This window comes from Erythrolamprus reginae, chromosome 11 (genome assembly GCF_031021105.1).
Source record: "Erythrolamprus reginae isolate rEryReg1 chromosome 11, rEryReg1.hap1, whole genome shotgun sequence".
NCBI lineage: Eukaryota > Metazoa > Chordata > Lepidosauria > Squamata > Dipsadidae > Erythrolamprus > Erythrolamprus reginae.
In genome coordinates this window covers 11609109-11633357 of record NC_091960.1, presented here as the reverse complement: position 1 = coordinate 11633357, position 24249 = coordinate 11609109, and the positions used below count along the sequence as shown (strand labels likewise).

Sequence of the window (24249 nt, the reverse complement as noted above, 5' to 3'; positions counted from 1 at the left end):
GGAAAAAAAGAAAAAAATTCAAAATTTCTGTACCGGTTCTGCGTACCTGACCATACCCATAAAAGCCCATCACTGACCCAATACCTTTACCAGACAACTTGCCAGCTATCCGATGCTGTTAAAATTTTAATAATACAGTGTGATAATTTTCCACGTTTCTTTCCAGAGATAATAGAAATACCAGTTGACAAAGAGCCGGAGATTCCCTTCTCATCTGAACCAGGTGATTTATTCTAGTTAAATCCTGCTTTCTTAGGATAAATATGACCATGGTATCTTCTTTAAGGTAGCCACCAAGGGACTAATTTTTATTACTATCCCTGCTATTAAGTTAGTAGGGAGACTTAGGAGCCACTGATGCTTGTTTCTACGCTGTGAATACTTGTTCATTTTGTATTGTCAAAAAATACCAAAGCTGTCCACGCTATTCCATTTGATCAACTGGGGCTATTACTTATGGATGCCCACAATATTTGTGAGTGATGTAATAAGGAATTAAATGTCAGAGTTCCAAGTAATACATAGCAAACAGAATTCCGAAGCAGGTAAATTCCTCAAAGAACAATTTTATTGGAGATATCATATTGGCACAAACTAGTGAAATCTGACTCTGAAGGTTCCCACGGTTTTCACCTAATTAAAAATAAAAGTCACATGGTCCAATCAAGGTGTCATCTGGTGCCTGGTAAGTTCACTCCTTCTCTTTCCGACCATTTCTGGGACTGTCCTTGGTTCCCAGGAGACAGTATTTTGTTTTGACTACAAAATTCCAGCTATCTCTAATCCTAGCTCCAGGTCAGTTTCAGAGTTGACATTAAAGTTTAAATTTGTGAATGGGCTCTTACACTAGTGTAGTGCTTCTGAATTATTTTCTGTTACCCCCCCCCCCTCCAGTAAGAAGTAAACATTTCACACACATTCCAACTCTCCGCCAGAATGACTGTGTGCAATATTCATCATGTTTTTGCTGAAAAAACTCAAGCGGCTTATCAGCATGATTGGGGTATAATGTATTTAAGTGACACCTTCATTTATTTGGCTTCATGCTGTAAACATACTGATCTTTCCTTGTCTCCCACCATAGTCACAGTGAAGCCAAGCGCTACATACGCTACGTTATATTTCCCCGTCTTAGCTTTCGGGAGACTTACATTTGTCTCATTATCTCCATCTCTCTCCTCCTTTCTTTTCATCCCTGTTCAATATTTTTCCATGGTGTCTCTTAAGGGTTTGTTATCTGCACTTCATATCTCCTGCTCTGTGCTGGGTGCTATTGTTTGATGCAAAAAAACCCTTACTCCCTGCGGCAAAAAAAAAAAGCACATTCCCTGGGGTCATGTGCTCCCAGCGGTGGGCTACGAGCCGGAATGCTAAATTGCACTCATCCCCACATAAGTTCTTGCGGGGCCAGCGCGATTTTGCTGCTGTGCCTGTGGAGGTAGCAAAATTGCGCATGGAGCATGTGTTTCGGCATGCACGGAAGCAAAAAAACTTCAGTGAAACATGGGCGCACCTGATGCTCCATGTGCGATTTTGCTGCCTCCACAGGTGCAGCAGCAACATCGCGCTGGCCCCTCAAGAATTTATGAGCCGTGACGGTGAGTGCAATTTAGCATTCCGGCTTGTGTGCCCCCCTGGCATGGCTACATGCTCCCCGCCAGGAGGGGGGCCATTCCCTTATTTGATAAGCACTGCACTAATGGAATCCTGCCCTGGACAGAAAGTTGACCTCCAAAGTCTCTTCCCGTGCTGACACATTGCAATTCTATATCAATAAGGAGTTGATGCGGGGGTTCTTTTCTTATTGGTGGCAAAAAGGATGGGGCTGAAAAGTGTTCAGAAACTTCAGATCGTGCAGAATGCAGCTGTCAGAGCAATCATGGGCTTCCCTAAATATGCCCATGTTACACCAACACTCTGCAGTCTGCATTGGTTGCCAATCAGTTTCTGGTCACAATTCAAAGTGTTGGTTATGACCTTTAAAGCCCTTCATGGCATTGGACCAGAATATCTCCAAGACCGCCTTCTGCCGCACGAATCCCAGCGACCAGTTAGGTCCCACAGAGTTGGCCTTCTCCGGGTCCTGTTTACTAAACAATCTCATTTGGGAGGACCCAGGGGAAGAGCCTTCTCTGTGGTGGCCCCGACCCTCTGGAACCAACTCTCCCCAGAGATCAGAATTGCCCCCAACCTCCTCGCCTTTCGCAAGCTCCTTAAAACCCACCTCTGTCGTCAGGCATGGGGGAACTGAGATATGCCCTTCCCCCTAGGCCTATACAATTTATGCATGGTATGTTTGTGTGTATGTTTGGTTTTTAAATTAGGATTTTTACAATTATTTTAAATATTAGATTAGAGTCTACGGAAAGGGGCGGCATACAAATCTAATAAATGAATGAATGAATGAATGAATGAATGAATAAATAAATAAATAAATAAATAAATAAATAAATATGTTGTTTCACTATTGTTGTTAGCTGCCCCGAGTCTCCGGAGAGGGGCGACATTCAAATCAAATCAAATCAAATCAAATAAATCAAATCAAATCAAATCAAATCAAATCAAATCAAATCAAATCAAATCAAATCAAATCAAATCAAGAAATAATAAAGAAATAAAGAAATAGAAATAAAGAAATAAAGAAATAAAGAAATAAAGAAATAAAGAAATAAAGAAATAAAGAAAGAAATAAAGAAATAAAGAAATAAAGAAATAAAGAAATAAAGAAATAAAGAAATAAAGAAATAAAGAAATAAAGAAATAAAGAAATAAAGAAATAAAGAAATAAAGAAATAAAGAAATAAAGAAATAAAGAAATAAAGAAACAAACGGGAAGAAAGCTCACTTTTATAAACTCCCACTTTTCCAATCTTTCTTTCCTTAGAAGGTTCCATCCTGCCACTTCCCGTTGTTGTGCTCCTCGGTGGTCTAGGAGGACTTCTGCTGGTTTCTAACTTGTTTTTGCTTGGCTGCCTCATAGTCAGAAAAAGAACTCAAGCTCCCAAAGGTAAGCATAGATCATCGCTTATAAATAGGTCACCGGTCAGGGGAAATTCTTATAATCTGCTCTGCTTTTTCTGTCTCACCAGGAAAAAAATATGATCACTCTATGCAGATAAAGAAATCCGTTCGTCTCTTCTGTTGTGGTATAATTTCTTTTTTATTTGTTTTTCCTCCTAACAGGAGATGGGGTTGAAGATTCTGCCAGGTGAGTCTAGCTGGGCGAGAGGGCAAGACACCTGGGATTAAGTTTATAACTTGGGGGCACTTTCTTTTCTCTTTCTTTTTTCATATTGATGCATCTGATGTTGAATACAGTGGTACCTCGAGATACGAGTTTAATTCGTTCCGGACCTGGGCTCTTAAGTCGAGCAACTCTTATCTCGAATGACTTTTCCCCATAGGAATTAATGTAAATAATTTTAATTGGTTCCAGCCCTCAAAAAACTCACAAAGTTAGTCTAAATTATGCAGAAAGACATGTTTTTAATGAAGAAATGTACATGTACATATAAATGAATAATGACGTTTCTTTCACTTAACTTGTAAACTTTCTTAAACTTTTAAATTTACATATGTTCAACTTCTCTGCCACCCAATCCTGTAGGACAGAGGTCCCCAACCCTTTTTGCACCAGGGACCGGCTTTAAGCGATCAAGAGAGGAATGGGTGAATGAATGGACGGAGGGTGGGAAGGAAGGAAGGAAAGAGGGAAGGGACAGGAGCAGAGGAAGGAAGCAAGGAAACTTATGAAAGGGGAGAGTAAGAGAGGAATGAGTGAAGGGAGGGAGGGAGGGAGGGAGGGAAGAAGGTGGGAAGGAGAAAGAAAAGAAGAAATAGAGGAAGGGAAGGTAAAAGAGAGAAAGAAAAAGAGCAAGAAAGAAAGAAAGAAAGAAAGAAAGAAAGGGGGAAGGGACAGGAACAGAGGAAGGAAGCAAGGAAACTTATGAAAGGGGAGAGTAAGAGAGGAATGAGTGAAGGGAGGGAGGGAGGGAAGAAGGTGGGAAGGAGAAAGAAAAGAAGAAATAGAGGAAGGGAAGGTAAAAGAGAGAAAGAAAAAGAGCAAGAAAGAAAGCTGCAAGCACCCCCCCGAGCCCCCCAGGCCGGCTGCAACCTTTTAAAACACGCGTGCCGCTTCGCAGCTGTCTCCTGAAGCCGAACGCGGAAGTTAGCGTTTGGCTTCAGGAGACAGCTCCTTGGCGCTTGTATCTCGAATTTGGGCTTGTAAGTAGAACAAAAATATCTCTCCCCTCCCAGCTCTTATCTCGAGTTGCTCTTAAGTAGAGCAGCTCTTATGTCGGGGTTCCACTGTATCTTTAAAAAACGTGCTGTTCTGTTTGGGTCTGTGAGACACGAAATCAAAGTTTGAGACCCTGTAAAAAATTTCCCCTGCATATCTGAAACTTGAAATCTCACGACTTTTCATCATTTCAGGGGTTCTCTCTATGAGAATTTTTTTTGGGGGGTGGGGGGTTTCTTTTTTGCTGAAAAAAAAAGTCACACTTTTACTGTTCCCGGGTCACCCTGATCCGGACCGAAAACTCTTCATTTGAAATGCTTATGTTTGGTCAATTTGAAAACCTTTTTCACTTGGAAAGTGGTCTGAACATTTCTGCACACAATGATATGAAAATTGAACTGAAAAAAACTATGCATATTGCTTTATTTTGATTATAAAAGGCAGACCCCCCCTTTATTTGTGAACATTTTTTCAATTTATAGATAGTTTAGCTTGCAAAATGTGTTCAATTTTACTAAAGTTGGTGTGGGATTGGTAGTTTGAACATTTCTGAATATAAGAAAAATATAAATGAACTGAACGAAATGATTCTTATTGTTTTTTTAAAGTCAGAAATAAGCCCCCCCCCCTTGGCTGCTTGCAAACATTTTCACTTTATATTTTTTTAGGCTACAAATCTCTAAGGAATTTCCCCCCAAAAGTTTTGATATACTAAATTGAACAATCCTGATCATAAGAAAAATAGAAATGAACTGAAAAAAATGATTCTTATTTGTTTATTTTGGCCACAAAAGTGCCACCCCCACGCCTCGGCCTTGCTGTGTGCCATTATTTTCATTTTTCACAAAAATGGGGGGGCGGGGCGGGCGCACATTTTATCAGCAAAATAAACCAATAAGCATTAATTTTTCATTTCAATTTTCATTTCAATGTGTGCAGAAATGTTCAAACTTGCTTCCAAGTGAAAAAAGCTTTCAAATTGACCAAACACATGCACTTCAAATGAAGAGTTTTCAGTCCGGGTCAGGGTGACCCGGGAACATAACATTAGGGAGTTTTTTTGAACAGAACAGCAGGGTTAAAAGCTGATGTTGTCGGTCACGCAGAGATGGGGGCAATTTCCTTGGTAACTGAGAAATGCTTCATACATTTCATCCCCTTGCTATAACCTAGTGTGGTGGTTCATTGCAGGGGGAAAGTGAGGTTTGGGAACAGCTACACGGTGAGCAAATGGCTGAAGGCTGGAGGACAACCAGTACAGTCCGAAGGGTACAGTTCAGAGGTAAGTGCTATTTAATATCTACATGAAACCGCTGGGTGAGATCATCCAAGGGCATGGGGTGAGGTATCATCAGTACGCTGATGATACCCAGCTTTACATCTCCACCCCATGTCCAGTCAACGAAGCAGTGGAAGTGATGTGCCGGTGTCTGGAGACTGTTGGGGCCTGGATGGGTGTCAACAGATTCAAACTCATCCCTGATAAGATGGAGTGGCTGTGGGTTTTGCCTCCCAAGGACAATTCCATCTGTCTGTCCATCACCCTGGGGGGGGGGATTATTGACCCCCTCATAGAGGGTCCACAACTTGGGTGTCCTCCTCGATCCACAGCTCACATTAGAGAAACATCTTTCAGCTGTGGCGAGGGGGGAGTTTGCACAGGTATGCCTGGTGCACCAGTTGCGGCCCTATTTGGACCGGGGGGGTCACTGCTCACAGTCACTCATGCCCTCATCACCTCGAGGCTCGACTACTGTAATGCTCTCTACATGGGGCTACCTTTGAAAAGTGTTCGGAAACTTCAGATCGTGCAGAATGCAGCTGCGAGAGCAATCATGGGCTTCCCAAGGTATGCCCATGTTACACCAACACTCCGCAATCTGCATTGGTTGCCGATCAATTTCCGGTCACAATTCAAAGTTTTGGTCATCACCTATAAAGCCCTTCATGGCACTGGACCAGAGTATCTTCGAGACCGCCTTCTGCCGCACGAATCCCAGCGACCGGTTAGATCCCTCAGAGTGGACCTTCTCCGGGTCCCGTCAACAAAACAATGTCGTTTGGCGAACCGCACAGGAAGAGCTTTCTCTGTGGCGGCCCTGGAACTCTGGAACCAACTCCCCCCGGAGATTAGAATTGCCCCCACCCTCCTCGCCTTTCGTAAGCTCCTTAAAACCCACTTCTGCCATCATGGATGGGGGAACTGAGATATTCTTTCCCCCTAGGCCTATACAATTTATGCATGGTATGTTTGTTTGTATGTATGTTTGGTTTTACAAATAAGGGTTTTTTAACTGTTTCAGTATTGGATTTACATGCTGTTTTGTACTACTGTTGTTAGCCGCCCCGAGTCTACGGAGAGGGGCAGCATACAAATCCAATAAATAAATAAACAAATAAGTGCATCTATGTGGTCAAGGGGACTGTGGGTGCAGTAGCTGAGTAACCACAACGGTTGTCAAGCAAGCTGACAGAACAAAAACTGCTTTGTCTGTTAAGCAGCAAGAGTATGTAATACTATTTTCAGAATGTACAGGAATTGGATGCAGAATAGTCCTCAACTTACAACCATTTGATTAGTGACTGTTCTGGTCTGGCTGGCTGCTCCAAGGATACGATCTTTACAGGCTTGGGATTTTCAAAATAACACTTCTTTATTTACTTTCTTCCACATTGGAATTCGTCAGTAGACATCTCCAGCATGCAAAATGCATTCCAAACTCACAGGTAAAACTACAGAGTCTTTCTAAATGAACAGGCTGCCGACTTCAAACATTTCCTTATCTCTGGGTCAGGTTTATGCTGCTTAAAACCAGTTTTATCATGCAATATAAAGACTCACTTCTCCGGAGAAATGGCAAAAGCATCCCTCTTGTCTATTTCACTTTGCAGAAAGCATCCGTCTTTTCGGTCAATCCCGGATGTGGGGTAATTAATTAATTTACACAATCGGAATAGCATATTCAAAACCTCTTTCCCCCAAGTTCTTCCCTTCTTTTCTCTGACCTTCTAAATTTGGCACTTAACCAAGGACTATCGTCTACACCCCCGTTATATGAAGAAGTGCTACTATGCATACTATCGTCCGATGGGATTTCTATTAAGTTCTCATCACCACTATCCTCCTCCACATCTCTTAAAGCAGGGTAATTGACAGCTTCTACATCTTCGCCCTCCTCTGAATCTGACATTTCCAAAGGTTGACAGGGAACACTCACAACAGTGACCATTTGAAGTTACAACAGCACTAAACAAAAACAACCAGTCCATGCACTTACAATCAACACCGTCATGTAATCAAATTTGGATTCTAGGCAACTTATATGGATTTACGACTGTTGCAAAGTCCTGAAATCACATGATGACCATTTGCGATCCTTCCCAGCTGGCATCCAAGAAACAAAACCAATGGGAAAAGCCTGGTTTACTTCATAGAATCATAGAAACATAGAAGTCTGACAGCAGAAAAAGACCTCATGGTCCATCTAGTCTGCCTTTATACTATTTTCTGTATTTTAACTTAGGATGGATATATGTTTATCCCAGGCATGTTTAAATTCAGTTACTGTGGATTTATCTACCATGTCTGCTGGAAGTTTGTTCCAAGGATCTACTACTCTTTCAGTAAAATAATATTTCTCATGTTGCTTTTGATCTTTCCCCCAACTAACTTCAGATTGTGTCCCCTTGTTCTTGTGTTCACTTTCCTATTAAAAACACTTCCCTCCTGGACCTTATTTCACCCTTTAACATATTTAAATGTTTCTATCATGTCCCCCCTTTTCCTTCTGTCTTCCAGACTATACAGATTGAGTTCATTAAGTTTTTCTTGATAAGTTTTATGCTTAAGACCTTCCACCATTCTTGTAGACCATCTTTGGACCCATTCAATTTTGTCAATATCTTTTTGTAGGTGAGGTGTCCAGAACTGAACACAGTATTATTCCAAATGTGGTCTCACCAGCGCTCTATACAGCGGGATCATAATCTCCCTCTTCCTGCTTGTTATACCTCTAGCTATACAGCCACGCATCCTACTTGCTTTCCCTACCATGAGTAGGTGACTCACTTAGTAACTGCAGTGATTTGCTTAGAATAGAATAGAATTTTTATTGGCCAAGTATGATCGGACACACAAGGAATTTGTCTTGGTGCATATGCTCTCAGCGTACATAAAAGAAAATATACATTTGTCATGAATCATGTGGTACAACACTTAATGATTGTCATAGGGGTCAAATAAGCAATGAAGAAGCAATATTAATAAAAATCTTAGGATATAAGCAACAAGTTACAGTCATACAGTCAACATGGGAGGAAATGGGTGAAAGGAATGATGAGAAAAACTAGCAGTATAGAAGTGCAGATTTAGTAGAAAGTCTGACAGTGTTGAGGGAATTATTTGTTTAGTAGAGTGATGGCGTTCGGAAAAAAAACTGTTCTTGTGTCTAGTTATCTTGGTGTGCGACGTTTTGAGGGTAGGAGTTGAAACAATTTGTGTCCAGGATGTGAGGGGTCAGTAAATATTTTCCCCGCCCTCTTTTTGACTCGTACAGTATACAGGTCCTCAATGGAAGGCAGGTTGGCAGCAATTGTTTTTTCTGCAGTTCTGATTGTCCTCTGAAGTCTGAGTCGGTCCTGTTGGGTTGCAGCACCAAACCAGACAGTTTTAGAGGTGCAGATGACAGACGGTCATATGTAAAATTGGGCACGATTCATTCAGCCTTGCTTAGCAGTGGGAATTTTGATCTCCACTGTAGTCATAAGTCAAGGATGACCTGTAAGTGTGTGGGATGGTGGTGGTGAAAGCATAAAACCTACTTAGTAGAGAAAGAAAGAAAAAAATCCCTCTCTCTTTTTTATTCCCCAAAGCTTTTTGAAACTTGCTTTATCCTCCCAAGGAAGCTTAAGTCAAAGCAGCTGGTTTTACTCAGTTGCTTCCTCCACTCAATGTCAAGATTGCATCCTTTGGAAATAAGGGTACATTTTGCATTGCCCCTGGGTTCATTCCATCTCACGGAGTCCCAGCGCTCACGACCGTATCAGTGAATCCAGTTCCAGCAGTAGAGAGAAATTATGTCAGCTGGAGGAGATTAGTCGAACTGACTCACTTAGCTTCCCTCATAATGCAACTTTAGAGGGTATTGTTACCGTTCTGAAGAGTGGGTGGGATTGGGGGTTGCTATGGAGCAAAGGAACTTATGGAAACTATAGGGAAGTCCCCAGGAGCACTTAAGAGAACTTTTCTGCCTCTGTCTGGAAAAATTTATGCAACTCTTCTTCTGTTTCTTATTAGCCGAAAAGGGTTGGGTCGAATGAGAAGTCCTAGACATCTGATCCTTTCCACCCCCCAAAATAGAGAGCATAATTCTGACATTTTGAGAGAATCAGCCTATTTGAAAGCATCTCATGTATCAATCCTTGTTAGAGTGGGGAAATGAGAGTTTCTCTAGCAGAAGGTGAAGGGCTGGAAATTGTAGTTAAGCTCTCATGGAAGAGATGGGGGCAGACTTAGATATACACTCTTTGGTTGGTTGGTTGGTTGGTTGGTTGGTTGGTTGGTTGGTTGGTTGGTTGGTTGGTTGGTTGGATGGTTGGTTGGTTGGTTGGTTGGTTGGTTGGTTGGATGGTTGGATGGTTGGTTGGTTGGTTGGTTGGTTGGTTGGTTGGTTGGTTGGTTGGTTGGTTGGATGGTTGGTTGGATGGTTGGTTGGGTAGGTGGATGGATGGATAGATTTTATTTTATTTATTTATTTATTATTTAGATTTGTATGCCGCCCCTCTCCGAAGACTCGGGGCGGCTCACAACAAGATAGAACAAATCATAAATAATCAGAAAACTTTAAAATTTATACAAGATTTAAAAGAACCCCATATACTAACAGACGCACACACAAACATACCATGCATAAATTAAACATGTCCGGGGGAGGTGTTTCAATTCCCCCATGCCTGAACGGCAGAGGTGGGTTTTAAGGAGTTTAGGGAAGGCAGGGAGAGTAGGGGCAGTTCTAATCTCTGGGGGGAGTTGGTTCCAGAGAGTCGGTGCCGCCACAGAGAAGGCTCTTCCCCTGGGGCCTGCCAACCGACATTGTTTAGTTGACGGCACCCGGAGAAGGCCCACTCTGTGGGACCTAATCGGTCGCTGGGATTCGTGCGGCAGGAGGCGGATTAGATTAGATTTATTGGATTTATATGCCGCCCCTCTCCACAAACTCGGTGGATAAACATAGAAACATAGAAGTCTGACGGCAGAAAAAGATCTCATGGTCCATCTAGTCTGCCCTTATACTATTTTCGGTATTTTATCATAGGATGGATCTATGTTTATCCCAGGCATGTTTAAATTCAGTTACTGTGGATTTATCTACCACGTCTGCTGGAAGTTTGTTCCAAGGGTCTACTACTCTTTCAGTCAAATAATATTTGCTCACATTGCTTTTGATCTTTCCCCCAACTAACCTCAGATTGTGTCCCCTTGTTCTTGTGTTCACTTTCCTATTAAAAACACTTCCCTCCTGGACCTTATTTAACCCTTTGACATATTTAAATGTTTCGATCATGTCCCCCCTTTCCCTTCTGTCCTCCAGACTATACAGATTGAGTTCATGAAGTCTTTCCTGATACGTTTTATGCTTAAGACCTTCCACCATAAATGGATAGAAGGATGGGTGGGTGGGTGGATGGATGAATGAATGAATAGATGGATGGATGGATAGATAGATTGATGGCTGCATGGATAGATGGGTGGATTGATTGATAGATGCATGCATGCATGAATTGATGGATGGGTGGATGGATACCATAAATAGGAGGCCCACCCAAGTCCTGGTGGAAAGTATTTTTAAAATATTGCTTAATGATAGGGGTTGTAAAACTCATGAGGAGAAGGGGGATGCTGTTTCAAAGAGTAGGATCATCTCCTGGGTCCTGCTAGTAATACTCTTTAATCAACAGGACCCATTGGATATGCTGGTGCTAAAGGAGATGGGTAGATCCTCCAAAAGCTAATCCCGAAGCTATATAAGTCTTTATAAATAATAACTAGTGTATTGCATTGCATCCAGAAGCTGATTCAGTACAGGTCATATATGAGTCTACGGAGAGGGGCGGCATACAAATCTAATAAATAATAATAATAATAATAATAATAATAATAATAATAATAATAATAATAATATACAGGCCTCAGGGGCACTTCTCCATTACTGCTGACATCATCCCATTCTGGACTAGAAGTAGTTTCTAAATGGTTTTCAAGGCCAGAATTTTTCCTGTTTGTTCCTGACATTGTTGGTTGGCTCTTCCTACAGGGCAGTTCTACTAAGACATCAGCCACCACCAATACTAGTGTTACAGGTAGGTAAGAGCTGATAACCTTTCCCCACTCCTCTCCATTCCAGTCCTAAGTCCACATTCAGGCCCATCCTTTGATTGCTTTGAGGGCAAAGAGGAACTTTCCTTGCAGATCCCAACATCTCGCTCCCTTGGACTGGCTCTCATGAGCATCATGAATACGAGGAAGTAGGAGGTCCTAGGAGATTGGAGGACATGGGACCCCTGTATGGTGAATGGAACACCAGCGATGAACCTTGGGTCAATGAATATGCAGTGAGTACCTTGAGAGGAAGGGGAATTCTGAGATAAGCCCTGTTGTGTTGTACTCTGCGGTTTCTGATCAAGGGTGTGGTAGGTTGTTTTATCAATGGAGTTTCGTTGGATGGGAACTTCAGTGAAAGTATTTCATCAGTGGAATAACTTGCCTCCAAAATTTGTGAATGTTTCAACACTGGAAGTTTTAAAGGACCGATTGGACAACCATTTGTCTGAAATAGTACAAGGTTTCCAAGGTCTCTTCCAACTCTCTCATTTTGTTGTGTTGTGTTGTGTTGTGTTGCGTTCTCTTCTCTTATATTCTATTCTATCCCATCTCCTATTCCCACTCCATTCCTCTATTCCATTCCATTCCACATTCTACATTTCCTTCCCTTTCCTTTACATTAATACTTTAAAAATAACATTCTATTCTGTTCCGTTCTGTTCCACATTCCCTTCCCTCTACCTTAATACTTTAAAAATAACATTCTATTCTATTCTGTTCTGTTCCGTTCTGTTCCGTTCCACATTCCCTTCCCTTCCCTCTACCTTAATACTTTAAAAATAACATTCTATTCTATTCTGTTCCGTTCCACATTCCCTTCCCTCTACCTTAATACTTTAAAAATAACATTCTATTCTATTCTGTTCTGTTCCATTCTGTTCCGTTCCACATTCCTTTCCCTCTACCTTAATACTTTAAAAACAACATTCTATTCTATTCTGTTCTGTTCCGTTCTGTTCCATTCCACATTCCCTTCCCTTCCCTCTACCTTTAAAAATAACATTCTATTCTGTTCTGTTCCATTCTGTTCCGTTCCACATTCCCTTCCCTTCCCTCTACCTTAATACTTTAAAAATAACATTCTATTCTGTTCTGTTCCGTTCTGTTCCGTTCCACATTCCATTCCCTTCCCTCTACCTTAATACTTTAAAAATAACATTCTATTCTATTCTGTTCTGTTCCGTTCTGTTCCGTTCCACATTCCCTTCCCTTCCCTCTACCTTAATACTTTAAAAATAACATGGAATTTTATCAGATTTTATTCCTTGCGTTTAGCATGTCTACCAAGGATTTGGAAGATGGCCAGCTGCCCCCACAAAGAAAGCACCGATCTATGACTCGGTAGCAAACTATCTACCCCTGGATACAGAGCTGCCTTTTGAACAACAAGGGGAACTGGTCTAAGTAACCCAGCGTGGAAGATTGCGTTGTCTCCTGGTAACTCTTCGTTCCTTCTTTTTATCCTATATTTCTTATCCACGCACAGACGCTAAATCCAGCGGTGCAGTTTTTGGGTGGGTTCACACCATATAACTAAACCTGGATTAGCTGAGGTTGCAAAAAAATGCTGTGCTCGACCTACGAAGGATAATGTGACACTTTTGTTTTGACTGCTGGTTGGATTCTTGCAAATCAACTGTAAAATGTTTGGCAAAACAGCCTAGGGCTAGCAATCTCCTCTTTCCCTACCGGAATCCGATGCCTTGGGTCCCCCACAGCTGTTGCTTTGCGTGGCTAATTCTACTGTTTAGACCACAGCTGGGTTTAATAAAAATGGCAACTTTAAGAATTGCTACCTAAGCTTGAAGGTTATTTCTTTTTTCCCCCCTTCTCCAACCTTCTTCTCGCTTGGCTTGTGTGTGTGTGTGTGTGTTTGTATGTGTGTTGTCTTCTGCAGCTAAACCTCAGGGCCAGTCTTTTCGACCACTCAGCTGCTCGGAGTTTTCCTTTGGCTTAAAAAGCGAGGTTCAAAATGCAAGAAAGCCATAAAATATAAATATAGTGGTACCTCTACCCAAGAACGCCTCTACTTACGAACTTTTCTAGATAAGAACTGGAGGGGCCTCTCTAGGAATCTCCTGGGAGGAAACAGGGCTGGAAAAGGCGGGGAGAAGCCTCCGTGGGGAGTCTCTAGGAATCTCCTGGGAGGAAACAGGGCTGGAAAAGGTGGGGAGAAGCCTCCGTGGGGCCTCTTCAGGAATCTCCTGGGAAGAAACAGGGCCGGAAAGGGCAGGGAGAAGCCTCTGTGGGGCCTCTCTAGGAATCTCATGGGAGGAAACAGAGCTGGAAAGGGCAGGGAGAAGCCTCCGTGGGGCGTCTCTAGGAATCTCCTGGGAGGAAACAGGGCCGGAAAAGGCAGGGGGAAGCCTCTGTGGGTCCTCTCTAGGAATCTCCTGGGAGGAAACAGGGCCGGAAAAGGCAGCGAGAAGCCTCTGTGGGGCCTCTCTAGGAATCTCCTGGGAGGAAACAGGGCCGGAAAGGGTGGGGAGAAGCCACCGTGGGGCGTCTCTAGGAATCTCCTGGGAGGAAACAGGGCTGGAAAAGGCAGCGAGAAGCCTCCATGGGGCATCTCTAGGAATCTCCTGGGAGGAAACGGCCTCCACCCTCCCTGTGGTTTCCCCAATCGCACGCATTATTTGCTTTTACATTGATTCCTATGGGAAAAATTGCTTCTTCTTACAAACGTTTCTACTTAAGAACCTGGTCACGGAATGAATTAAGTTCGTAAGCAGAGGTACCACTGTAAGCCGAAGGCAGACCACACTTGGCTCACTGGGGATGGAAAGGATACCATAAAGCAGAGACAAGTGAAGATTTTTTTTTTAAAGGAGGTTTATTACATTTTTGCTCCAACAGCATATGTTCCATTGTAAAGCCTCCTTGATCTTTCCTCTGGTCAGTTTATCTACCCTTGCAAGCTTTCGTTATGTCAAACACAGAAGGATGCAAAGGAGCATAGCACACCCCAGAGAGATGGGGTTAAAAAGCACGAGGCACATCTTCCTGACCCTGACAAGGTTAAAAGGATGAAGCCAACATCTTGATGCAAACCCTGTCCTCCCGAGACCTGCATTGTGGGATTGCAACCGAGAGGGCAGAGTTTGCAAGGCTACGTGATTTCATCCCTTTTCCCCCCATCGGATGCCGACGGGTGAAAATACCTTGTCTGCTTTGCATTGGTGGGCGATGGTCACACAGGAGGCTTAATGAAGGTAGCTATTAAATAAACCCACATTGTGGGTTTGCATTCTTAAGCCAGGGTTCTTACAGCAAAACGTTAGATGTAAAGAACTAACTCCAGGTTAAAAAGCTAACCAAGCATTGTAGGTTTACAAAGACAGGTATTTCTCAACCGACAACAGTTTGTTTAGGGACCGCTCAGGGCACTGAAAAATGTGACTCACAACTGTTTTTCACACAGCCCAGAAGCTGATTTGAGTGAAGTTATTTTTTGACTGCTTCAGTGTTGCCGCACTGGAGCTGAGGGATACGGAGGGAGGATTTGAAAGAGAGAGGGGATTCTGTAGCCAAAACAAAATATTTTCTCTTGAGAACCAAGGACATTCTCACACCTGGTCAGAGGAAGGCGGAGTGATGCTTTCCGACTGCCAGTCTGCACCGTGATTGGACCATGTGACTGATTGTTTGGAGAAAGTAGAAGAACTTTTAGCTAGGCGAAAACCGCAGGAGACTTTAGAGTCGGTTTTCACCAGACATGTGCCAATATGATATTTCCAATAAAGCTGTTCTTTGAGGAATCTACCTGCCTTGGAATTTTACTTATGGATCTATTACTTGGAACCCTGACAGTCACGACCTTTGTAGCATGACGTGATCAAAATTGAGCTGCTTGGCAACTGGCTCTTATTTGTGATGGTTGCAGTGTCCAGAGATCATATGATCCCCTTTTGAAAACCTCTGACAAGCAAAGTCCACGGGAAAGCCATGTTCACTTAACAACCAAGTCACAAACTTATCAGCTGCGGCAATTCATTTAATTGTGACAAGAAGAGTCGTAAAACAGGGCAAAACCAGTGGTGAAATGCTACTGGCGCTCCCTGGTTTGGGCATACCAATAGTGGTGGCCGCTAGTGGCGGCAGTAGCACGAGGCTCCGCCCACTCTCCCGTTCATCACCATTTCCTAGTTTTTTACACTCTGCGCATGCACAAAGCCTTCTGTGCATATGCAGAGGGTGAAACGGCGAGTTTGGCACACTTCCAAACCTGTAGGGAAGGTAAGTATTATTTATTTATTTATTTATTTATTTATTTATTTATTTATTTATTTATTTATTTATTTATTTATTTATTTATTTATTTATTTATTTATTTATTTATTTATTTATTTATTTATTTATTTATTTATTTTGTATGCCGCCCCTCTCCGCAGACTCGGGGCGGCTCACAACAAAGTGAAAAACAATTTATAACAAATCTAAATTTCTACTAAAAACATTTTAAAAACCCCATTTTCTAAACACACATACATACACACATACCATTCATAAATTGTATATGCCCGGGGGAGATGTCTCAGTTCCCCCATGCCTGACGACACAGGTGGGTCTTAAGGAGCTTACGAAAGGCAAGGAGAGTAGGGGCAGTTCTAATATCCGGGGGGAGTTGGTTCCAGAGGGTCGGGGCCGCCACAGAGAAGGCTCTTCCCCTGGGGCCCGCCAACCAACATTGTTTAGTTGACGGGACCCGGAGAAGGCCCACTCTGTGGGACCTAAAAGTAGATTGCACCGCTGGGCAAAAATGTATTTAACAAAACCAGATGGGAAGATCACAAATTGGCAATTATGTCATTGAACTTACAAATAGGATATTTTAAAAGCATTGTTAAACTAGTAACTTTTTACATTAATTTGAAGTTTATGTTGTTGTGAGCCGCCCCGAGTCTACGGAGAAGGGCGGCATACAAATCTAATAAATTGTTATTATTAATTATTATGTGACCCCAGGATGCTGCAATTGTTCTAGATCAGGGGTCTTCAAACTTGGGAACTTTAAGACTTGTGGACTTCATCTCCCAGCATAGCTGGCTGGAGAATTCTGAGAGTTGACGTCCACAAGTCTTAAAGTTCCCAAGTTTGAAGACCTCTGTCCTAAATGCATGTTGGTCGCCAAGCATCCAAATTTTGATCCTGTGGCCACGGGGAATGCCGCGATAGCCATAAATGTGAGGAACGGCTGTAAGTCACTTTTTTCAGTTTCCATTTTTGCTTTCAATGGTCGCTAAATGAATGTCGAGGAGCAGCCGTAATTCCTGCCAGATACTTGGAGAACAGGAATTGAGGATCGGAGAAAAAGCACAGAGGACAAAGGGGAACGGTTTTCCTCTCTTCGTGGAGATTACAGCTTTCCGAAACGGAAGGAAGATAACGCAGTCTTGGGGAAGAGCTCAAGACTGATGCTGCGGCCCATGTAAGGTTTTTATTTTTAAAAAGCAAGCCAAAGATCTGGCTACAGCTGTCTGGACACAGATGCTGTGACCGGGTTCGATGCAGGCCGAAGCCTAAATAATAATCACAATAAAAAGTAATATCCAAAGATAACTTGGCAGTTCTGAACACACCGGCTTTCCTTGCGAGACCAAAGGATGCTTCTGAACTACCAAGGATCTATAGTATAAACTGCCTTTGCTCGCCTCTGGCTAATCTGAGGCATAATTAATAGCAGTGCCAGCAGATTCCTCTGTAAGAGGACCCTTTCTGCCTTAAAAGGCTAACTTGTCATTAACACTAACTTAATAACGATGATATCCCCATCCCTGGGAGAAATCCTGGGAATTTCAATTTGCTGGGCATGCCAAGACTTCTATTAGAAGTCCCAAACCTGCTCACAAAACAGGGCTTCCTCGGATGCTCCAGGTTACACGAATTTCATGTCGAAATCCAATTTCATTTTGAGTGAAAGACACATACAATGCATTCTACAAATGTCTATGGAGACTTTTCCCAGTACAGTGATACCTCATCTTACAAACGCCTCATCATACAAACTTTTCAAGATACAAACCCGGGGTTTAAGATTTTTTGGCCTCTCCTTACAAACTATTTTCACCTTACAAACCCACCGCCGCCGCTGGGATGCCCCACCTCCAGACTCCCGTTGCCAGCGAAGCACCCGTTTTTGCACTGCTGGGATTCCCCTGAGGCTCCCCTCCATGGGAAACCCCACCTCCGGACTTCCATTGCCAGCAAAGCGCTTGTTTTTGCGATGCTGGGATTCCCCTGCTGCGATTCCCCTGCAGCATTGCAAAAACACAGAAGTTCGGAGGTGGGGTTTCCTATGGAAGGGAACCTCAGGGGAATCCCAGCAGTGCAAAAATGGGTGCTTCGGCTGGCAAAAGGGGTGAATTTTGGGCTTGCACGCATTAATCGCTTTTCCATTGATTCCTATGGGAAACATTGTTTCATCTTACAAACTTTTCACCTTAAGAACCTTGTCCCAGAACCAATTAAGTTTGTAAGACAAGGTATCACTGTAATTGTTTAGACAGTGACATACCTGAGTAATTCTTTTAAGAAACCCCACAAACCCTCTCTTAGGAATCCATCCTTGACTGGATTCAATGGGGGTGCTGGTCTAAAAAGGATTCCATCTTAGATCTACTTCTGAGGAGCAAGCCCAATTGAATGCAACAGGCCTTCTGCCCACCTCACAGTGGTACCTCTACCTAAGAACGCCTCTACTTACGAAGCTTTCTAGATAAGAACCGGATGTTCAAGATTTTTTTTGCCTCTTCTCAAGAACCATTTTCCACTTACAAACCCAAGCCTCCCAAACTGTAACTGGAAAAGGCAGCGAGAAGCCTCCGTGGGGCCTCTCTAGGAATCTCCTGGGAGGAAACAGGGCCTCTACCCTCCTTGTGGTTTCCCCAATCGCATGCATTATTTGCTTTTACATTGATTCCTGTGGGAAAAATTGCTTCTTCTTACAAACGTTTCTACTTAAGAACCTGGTCACGGAATTAATTAAGTTCGTAAGTAGAGGTACCACTGTACGTAGAATTGCATTGTCAGTTTTGCCTTAAGTAATCACTCAAACTGGACCCCACTACAATAGGATCCAAGTAATCCACGAACCAATGTGGTTCAAGTTTTAAAAAAAAAGTTCATAGGATCGACAAACCAATATGATTCAAGAATAATGACAACAATAAAAAAGATTCAAGTGTTCTACGAACCAATATGGTTCAAGAATAAAACCCATTTCATGGAAATGATTAAAGTGGGAGTGGATAAGGAATACGGAGGGCTCCTAATTGTACAGAAGGTCAAGAGGACCAAGTGAGGGAGGTAGCTGGATGCAGAATTCGGATCAATCAACTTTCCTTCAAATAGTGATGGATTCCGACCTGCAGTGACTCAGAGGGTTCCAGGTGGCAGAACATTGACCCAGATGCTCAGATCACCATTCTTGTTGGTGACATGGAATCTCGTGCGATTGTGTGGCGTGGGTTTGCATCTGGGATGCCACCAGCCTGTGGTGGAGGCAGTGGTGATGGAGGAGATAAACACAGACTCTCCACCCATAATTTATGGTTACGGTGGGTCCTCTCTGCAATGATCCACGGCACCAGCTCCTACTGGGAGGAGATGCTTTTTTTTGTATATAAAGCTCTGAGGTTCAACTTGATATCCCCACCCTTATCCAATAACTTAATTAAATATAGCAAATAATAGAAGACAACACATTCCATGGGGGGGTGGAGTGGGATGGGGAGAACAGAAAGGAGAAGAAAGAAACAGAGACATTCGTGCTTCCTCGCTCTTCGAGGTAGAGCAAGAGACAGGTGGGTCTCCCCTCTATCCAGGATGGCTGTATCAGGTGAAGCATGGGGGATAGACCAACCCAGGGCCGGACCGACGGCTTCGTAGCAAAAGACGCAGCTAGAGAGAAGAGGAGACAAGAGATTGTCAAAGCTGCAACATTCCCAGCAGTGGGCTACGAACTGGAACGCTAAATTGCGCTCACCGCTGCAGCTCGTAAGTTCTTGCGGGACCAGCGCGATTTTGCTGCTGCGCCTGTGAAGGTTTTACCTGCATCTCAATGCCCGATTTTGCTACCCTGAATGAGAAAGTGGGTCAGACTAGATGACCACTGAGTTCCCTTTCCTCCCTATCATTCTGTAAGTCTCCTGAATGAGAAGGTGGGTCAGGTCAGACTAGATGGCCACCAAGGTCCCTTCCCTCTCTATCATTCTGTAAGTCTCCTGAATGAGAAGGGGGTCAGACTAGATGGCCACCAAGGTCCCTTCCCTCTCTATCATTCTGTAAGTCTCCTGAATGAGAAGGTGGGTCAGACTAGATGGCCACTGAGTTCCCTTTCCTCTCTATCATTCTGTAAGTCTCCTGAATGAGAAAGTGGGTCAGACTAGATGGCCACCAAGGTCCCTTCCCTCTCTATCATTCTGTAAGTCTCCTGAATGAGAAGGGGGTCAGACTAGATGGCCACCAAGGTCCCTTCCCTCTCTATCATTCAATGTGTGTGTTTGTGTATGAAAGAGCAAACTGTCCCATTCTTTCCTTCCAAAAGTAGCATTTTGTAACAACCGTTCTGATTGGATGCTGGCGAAGTGTCCCATGTGGCCAAAAGGCTGTGGCTGAATTTGGATTTTTGTGGCCAAAGGGCTGGGGCCAACAGCTGGGGGCCTTTGGGCGAGGGAGTGAAGGCAGCGGCCGATCAGCTGCTGCAGAGGAAAGAGCTTCATCCAACTGGCGGAGGCAAAAAGTCCCATTCCCCTCCACAGGTGCAGCAGCAAAATCGCGCTGGTCCAGCAAGAATTTATGAGCTGCGGCGGCGAGTGCAATTTGGCGTCCAGGCTCGTAACCCAACGCTGAACATCCCTCTTCAACTTTTTGCCCCTTTCCCAGCCTTTATCTGGATCGTTCCAAAAGCCCAACCCACCTGCTCTGCTGCTGGTCCCGAAGTCAACAGGTGAACCGGCTGCTCGTTTTCTGGGTTCCGGGCCGTGGGGTCAGCCCAGTGGTCTAGTAAGAGGCGGACAATCTGTTCTTGGTAAGGATGGCCGTGTAGACCAGCTGCCATGTGCAGGGCGGTGTTGCCGTGTGCCTGAGGATAGAGAAAGGCCCTCCGTCGTAAGGCGATGCTCAGCTTGATAGGTCTTCCTACCACGAGAGGCCTTCACCGGAAAGGCCTAGGCACCAAGGCTCGGGTGATGTTGAACCTGAATCTGCCTACCACGCCTCCTTTAGGTAGGAAGCAAGGCTCCCGTGCCCGTCCTCAGTCCCACATACAAAATTAATGTTACGGCTCTTAAGGTGCAGCAAGATGAGAAATGCATTCATGCATCTCCAATAGGACTGCCAAGCCCACCCACGCAGTTCTCATCTGTTTGACTTCTGCAGCACATGTTGTTGAGATAGGCTTCACACACCCCCACTCCCCCACTTGCAGCAGAACAGGCAACGGGTTTTTTTAAAAGGAGAAGTACCTTGTCTAAGGCACCATGCCTCAGCAGTCCTGCTCTCTCTCCTCCCCTTTTCTCTCCCTCCCTCTTTCTCTCTCTCTCTCTCTGATCTGTCTGTCTGTTTGTCTGTCTGTCTCTTTCCTCCCTCCCTCTCCTGTCCTCCCTCCATCTCCCCCTTCTCCCCCTCCCCTTCTCCTTCTCCTCATCCTACCCTTCTCCTTCTCTTTCTCTTTCTCCTCCTCCTCCTCCTCCTCCTCCTCCTCCTCCATCCTCCTCCTCCTTTCATCCCTCCATCTCCCCTCTCCTCCTCCTTCTCTTTCTCCTTCTCCTCCTCCTGTCCTCCCTCCCCCACTTCCCTTCTCCTTCTCTTTCTCTTTCTCCTTCCCCTCCTCCCTCCTCCTCCTCCTCCTTTCATCCCTCCATCTCCCCCTCTCCTTCTCCTCCTCCTCCTACCCCTCTTCTCCTTCTTTTTCTCCTCCTTCCTCCTCCTCCTCCTACTTTTCTCCTCCTCTTCCTCCCTCCCCCTCTTTCCTTCCCCCCTCCTCCTTCTCTTCTCTGTCCCCCTCTCTGTCTGTCTCTTCCTCCCTCCCCTCTTGTCCTCCCTCCCTCTCCTCCTCTCTCCCACTTCCCTTCTTCTTCTACCCCTTCTCCTTTTCCTTCTTCTCTCTCCTTCTCCTTCTCCCTCCCCCTCCTTCTTTTATTTATATTCTATCTCTCTCTCTCTCTCTCTCTCTCTCTCTCTCTCTCTCTCTCTCTCTATTTTGTCAAACCATTATAGGGTGGTAATTTGTACAAATAAAACATTAGATAAGTAATGATAAAAAGAAACAAAAGAAGACAGTAGGACAGGGACGGTAGGCACAATGGTGTGTTTATGCACGCCCCTTACAGACCTCTTAGAAAGGGGGAGAGGTCAATTGTAGCTAGTCTAAGGTTAAAGGTTTTGGGGTTAGGAGTAGAAACCACAGAATCAGGTAGTGCATTCCAGGCGTTGATTACTCTGTTGCCGAAGTCGTATTTTTTGCAGTCAAGTTTGGAGCGGTTGACATTTAGTTTAAATCAATTCCGTGCTCGTGTGTTGTTGCGGTTGAAGGTGAAGTAGTCGTTAACAGGTAGGACATTTTGGTACATGATTTTATGAACTATAATTAAGTCAGAACGGAGACAACGGAGTTGTAAGTTGTCTAAACCAAGAATTTCAAGTCTGTTGTGAGAAGAGGAGTGAAGGACTCTTCTTGCGAAATATTTCTGGACTCTCTCTCCCTCCCACTCCCCTCTCCTTTTCCTCCTCCTCTTCTTCTTCTCTTCCTTCTTCCTCTTCCTCCTTCTCCTTTTTCTCCTCCCTCTCCTCCTCCTCCTCTTCCTCCTCCTCTCCCCCCCCATCTTTTCCCAAATCAAATGCCTTCCTGATATTCTTTACCTGCTGCTTCTACGACCTGCAGCCTTGACAAATGTTAAATGTAACCGATTGCAGTTATACAGTACAACAATTCACTAGCATCCGTTTGAAGTTACGATGACGGGGGTGGGTGCCCCCCCCCCCCCCCCGACAATCTGGCTCCTCATTTTACCCATCTGAGAAGGATGGAAGGCAGAATCAACCTTGAGCCTGGTGAGATTTTGAACTACCAAATTGCAGTCAGCCGGCAGTCAGCAGCACTAGCCTGCAGTACCGCACTTTAACCACTGCACCATTGTGGCTCAGTAGAATAAGGCATCACGTAAGTGATTATGTTCAAGTGAAAAGCTGAGGTTTGAGGTTAATGCCTGGGTAATGCATACCTTAATGTTTACAAAATTCATGCGTTCTTGTCCAGGCACCTTGAGGAGGAACTGGACCAAAGGCAGGTTTGCAGCTTGAACAGCCAGATGCAGGATGGTTTTGCTGCTCTTCAGGTCCTAGTCAAAGTCAAAAGGAAGCAAAGGTCAGAAACCCAGGCATTATTTATTTATTTATTTATTTATTTATTTATTTATTGGATTTATACGCCGCCCCTCTCCGAAGACTCGGGGCAGCTAACAGAAATCATAAAACAGTGAACAATAGTAATCCAATACTAAAACCGAATTAAAAACCCCTTAATATAAAAAACCAAACATACATACAAACATACCATGCATAAAATTGTAAAGGCCTAGGGGGAAAAGGAATCTTAATTCCCCCATGCCTGGCGGCAGAGGTGGGTTTTAAGTAGCTTACGAAAGGCAAGGAGGGTGGGCGCAATTCTAATCTCTGGGGGGAGTTGGTTCCAGAGGGCTGGGGCCACCACAGAGAAGGCTCTTCCCCTGGGTCCCGCCAAGTGGAATTGTTTAGTTGACGGGACCCGGAGAAGACCCACTCTGTGGGACCTGACTGGTCACTGGGATGCGTGCCGCAGATTCCAGTGGTGGGTCCAGAGAATTTTCCAGTTTAGTCTATAGCAAGGGGTCTCCAACCTTGGCCATTTTAAACCTGGTGGACTTCAAATCCCAGAATTCCACAGCCAGGAAGTCCAATTCTGCCAAGGTTGAAGTCTGCCAGGCTTAAAGTTGCCAAGTTGGAGAAACCTGATCTAAGGAGGTCCCACTTTTAGATGGAACCGGGTGTTACTTCCAAATGGGGAAAGTCAGATCTGTCACACAACATAGAAGATTGACGGCAGGAAAAGACCTCCTGGTCCATCTGGTCTGCCCTTATACTATTTCCTGTATTTTATCTTAGGATGGATCTATGTTTATCCCAGGCATGTTTAAATTCAGTTACTGTGGATTTACCAACTACGTCTGCTGGAAGTTTGTTCCAAGCATCTACTACTCTTTCAGTAAAATAATATTTTCTCACCCAGGAAGGAGAGCACAGGAAAAGCAAAGCAAATTATCACCCCAGTGAGCGACACTGGTAAGGTTGTAAGTCGACTATTTAACAATTCACTTGAACAATGATGATCGTTCAAGCCACTCCCTCCTGGTCACATGGCTGGCAAGCCACTCCTACCATGTCCCATGACCATTAAGCCACACCCACAAAATAAGCCACACCCACAGTAAAAATTTTGGCTGCCCATTACTGGCTGCAACCCCTTACAGCCTCATTGAAATCCAGTCTGACACCCCTGGGCTATTGTCACCACTCTTCCTGGAGAGTCAGGGATCCTTCCCCTATTCCAAGGTAAGAATCCTTGCCCAACCATTCACTCACTCACTCACTC

At 44.1% G+C, this 24249-nt stretch overlaps 3 protein-coding genes across 3 annotated transcripts in view; 1 reads left to right on the top strand and 2 right to left on the bottom strand.

Moving 5' to 3' along the window:
• NPHS1 (NPHS1 adhesion molecule, nephrin) overlaps positions 1 to 13416 on the top strand; it is an 87589-nt gene extending 74173 nt beyond the window's left edge. Inside the window, exons 24-30 of the mRNA XM_070764152.1 lie at positions 167 to 223; positions 2885 to 3007; positions 3184 to 3208; positions 5432 to 5522; positions 11554 to 11599; positions 11709 to 11851; positions 12897 to 13416. Of these exons, the coding sequence (XP_070620253.1) occupies positions 167 to 223; positions 2885 to 3007; positions 3184 to 3208; positions 5432 to 5522; positions 11554 to 11599; positions 11709 to 11851; positions 12897 to 13025 (614 nt within the window). The 3' untranslated portion in view covers positions 13026 to 13416. The remainder of the gene's footprint in view (positions 1 to 166; positions 224 to 2884; positions 3008 to 3183; positions 3209 to 5431; positions 5523 to 11553; positions 11600 to 11708; positions 11852 to 12896) is intronic.
• LOC139173994 (IgGFc-binding protein-like) overlaps positions 1 to 24249 on the bottom strand; it is an 842349-nt gene that overhangs the window by 223576 nt on the left and 594524 nt on the right. The gene's annotated exons all lie outside the window — the stretch shown is intronic.
• The window catches only part of NFKBID (NFKB inhibitor delta), a 56302-nt gene continuing 51307 nt past the window's right edge, over positions 19255 to 24249 (bottom strand). The window contains exons 10-12 of the mRNA XM_070763992.1: positions 22844 to 22960; positions 20539 to 20703; positions 19255 to 19520 (exon numbers count right to left, since the gene is read on the bottom strand). Coding sequence (XP_070620093.1) covers positions 19455 to 19520; positions 20539 to 20703; positions 22844 to 22960 — 348 coding nt within the window. The 3' untranslated portion in view covers positions 19255 to 19454. The remainder of the gene's footprint in view (positions 19521 to 20538; positions 20704 to 22843; positions 22961 to 24249) is intronic.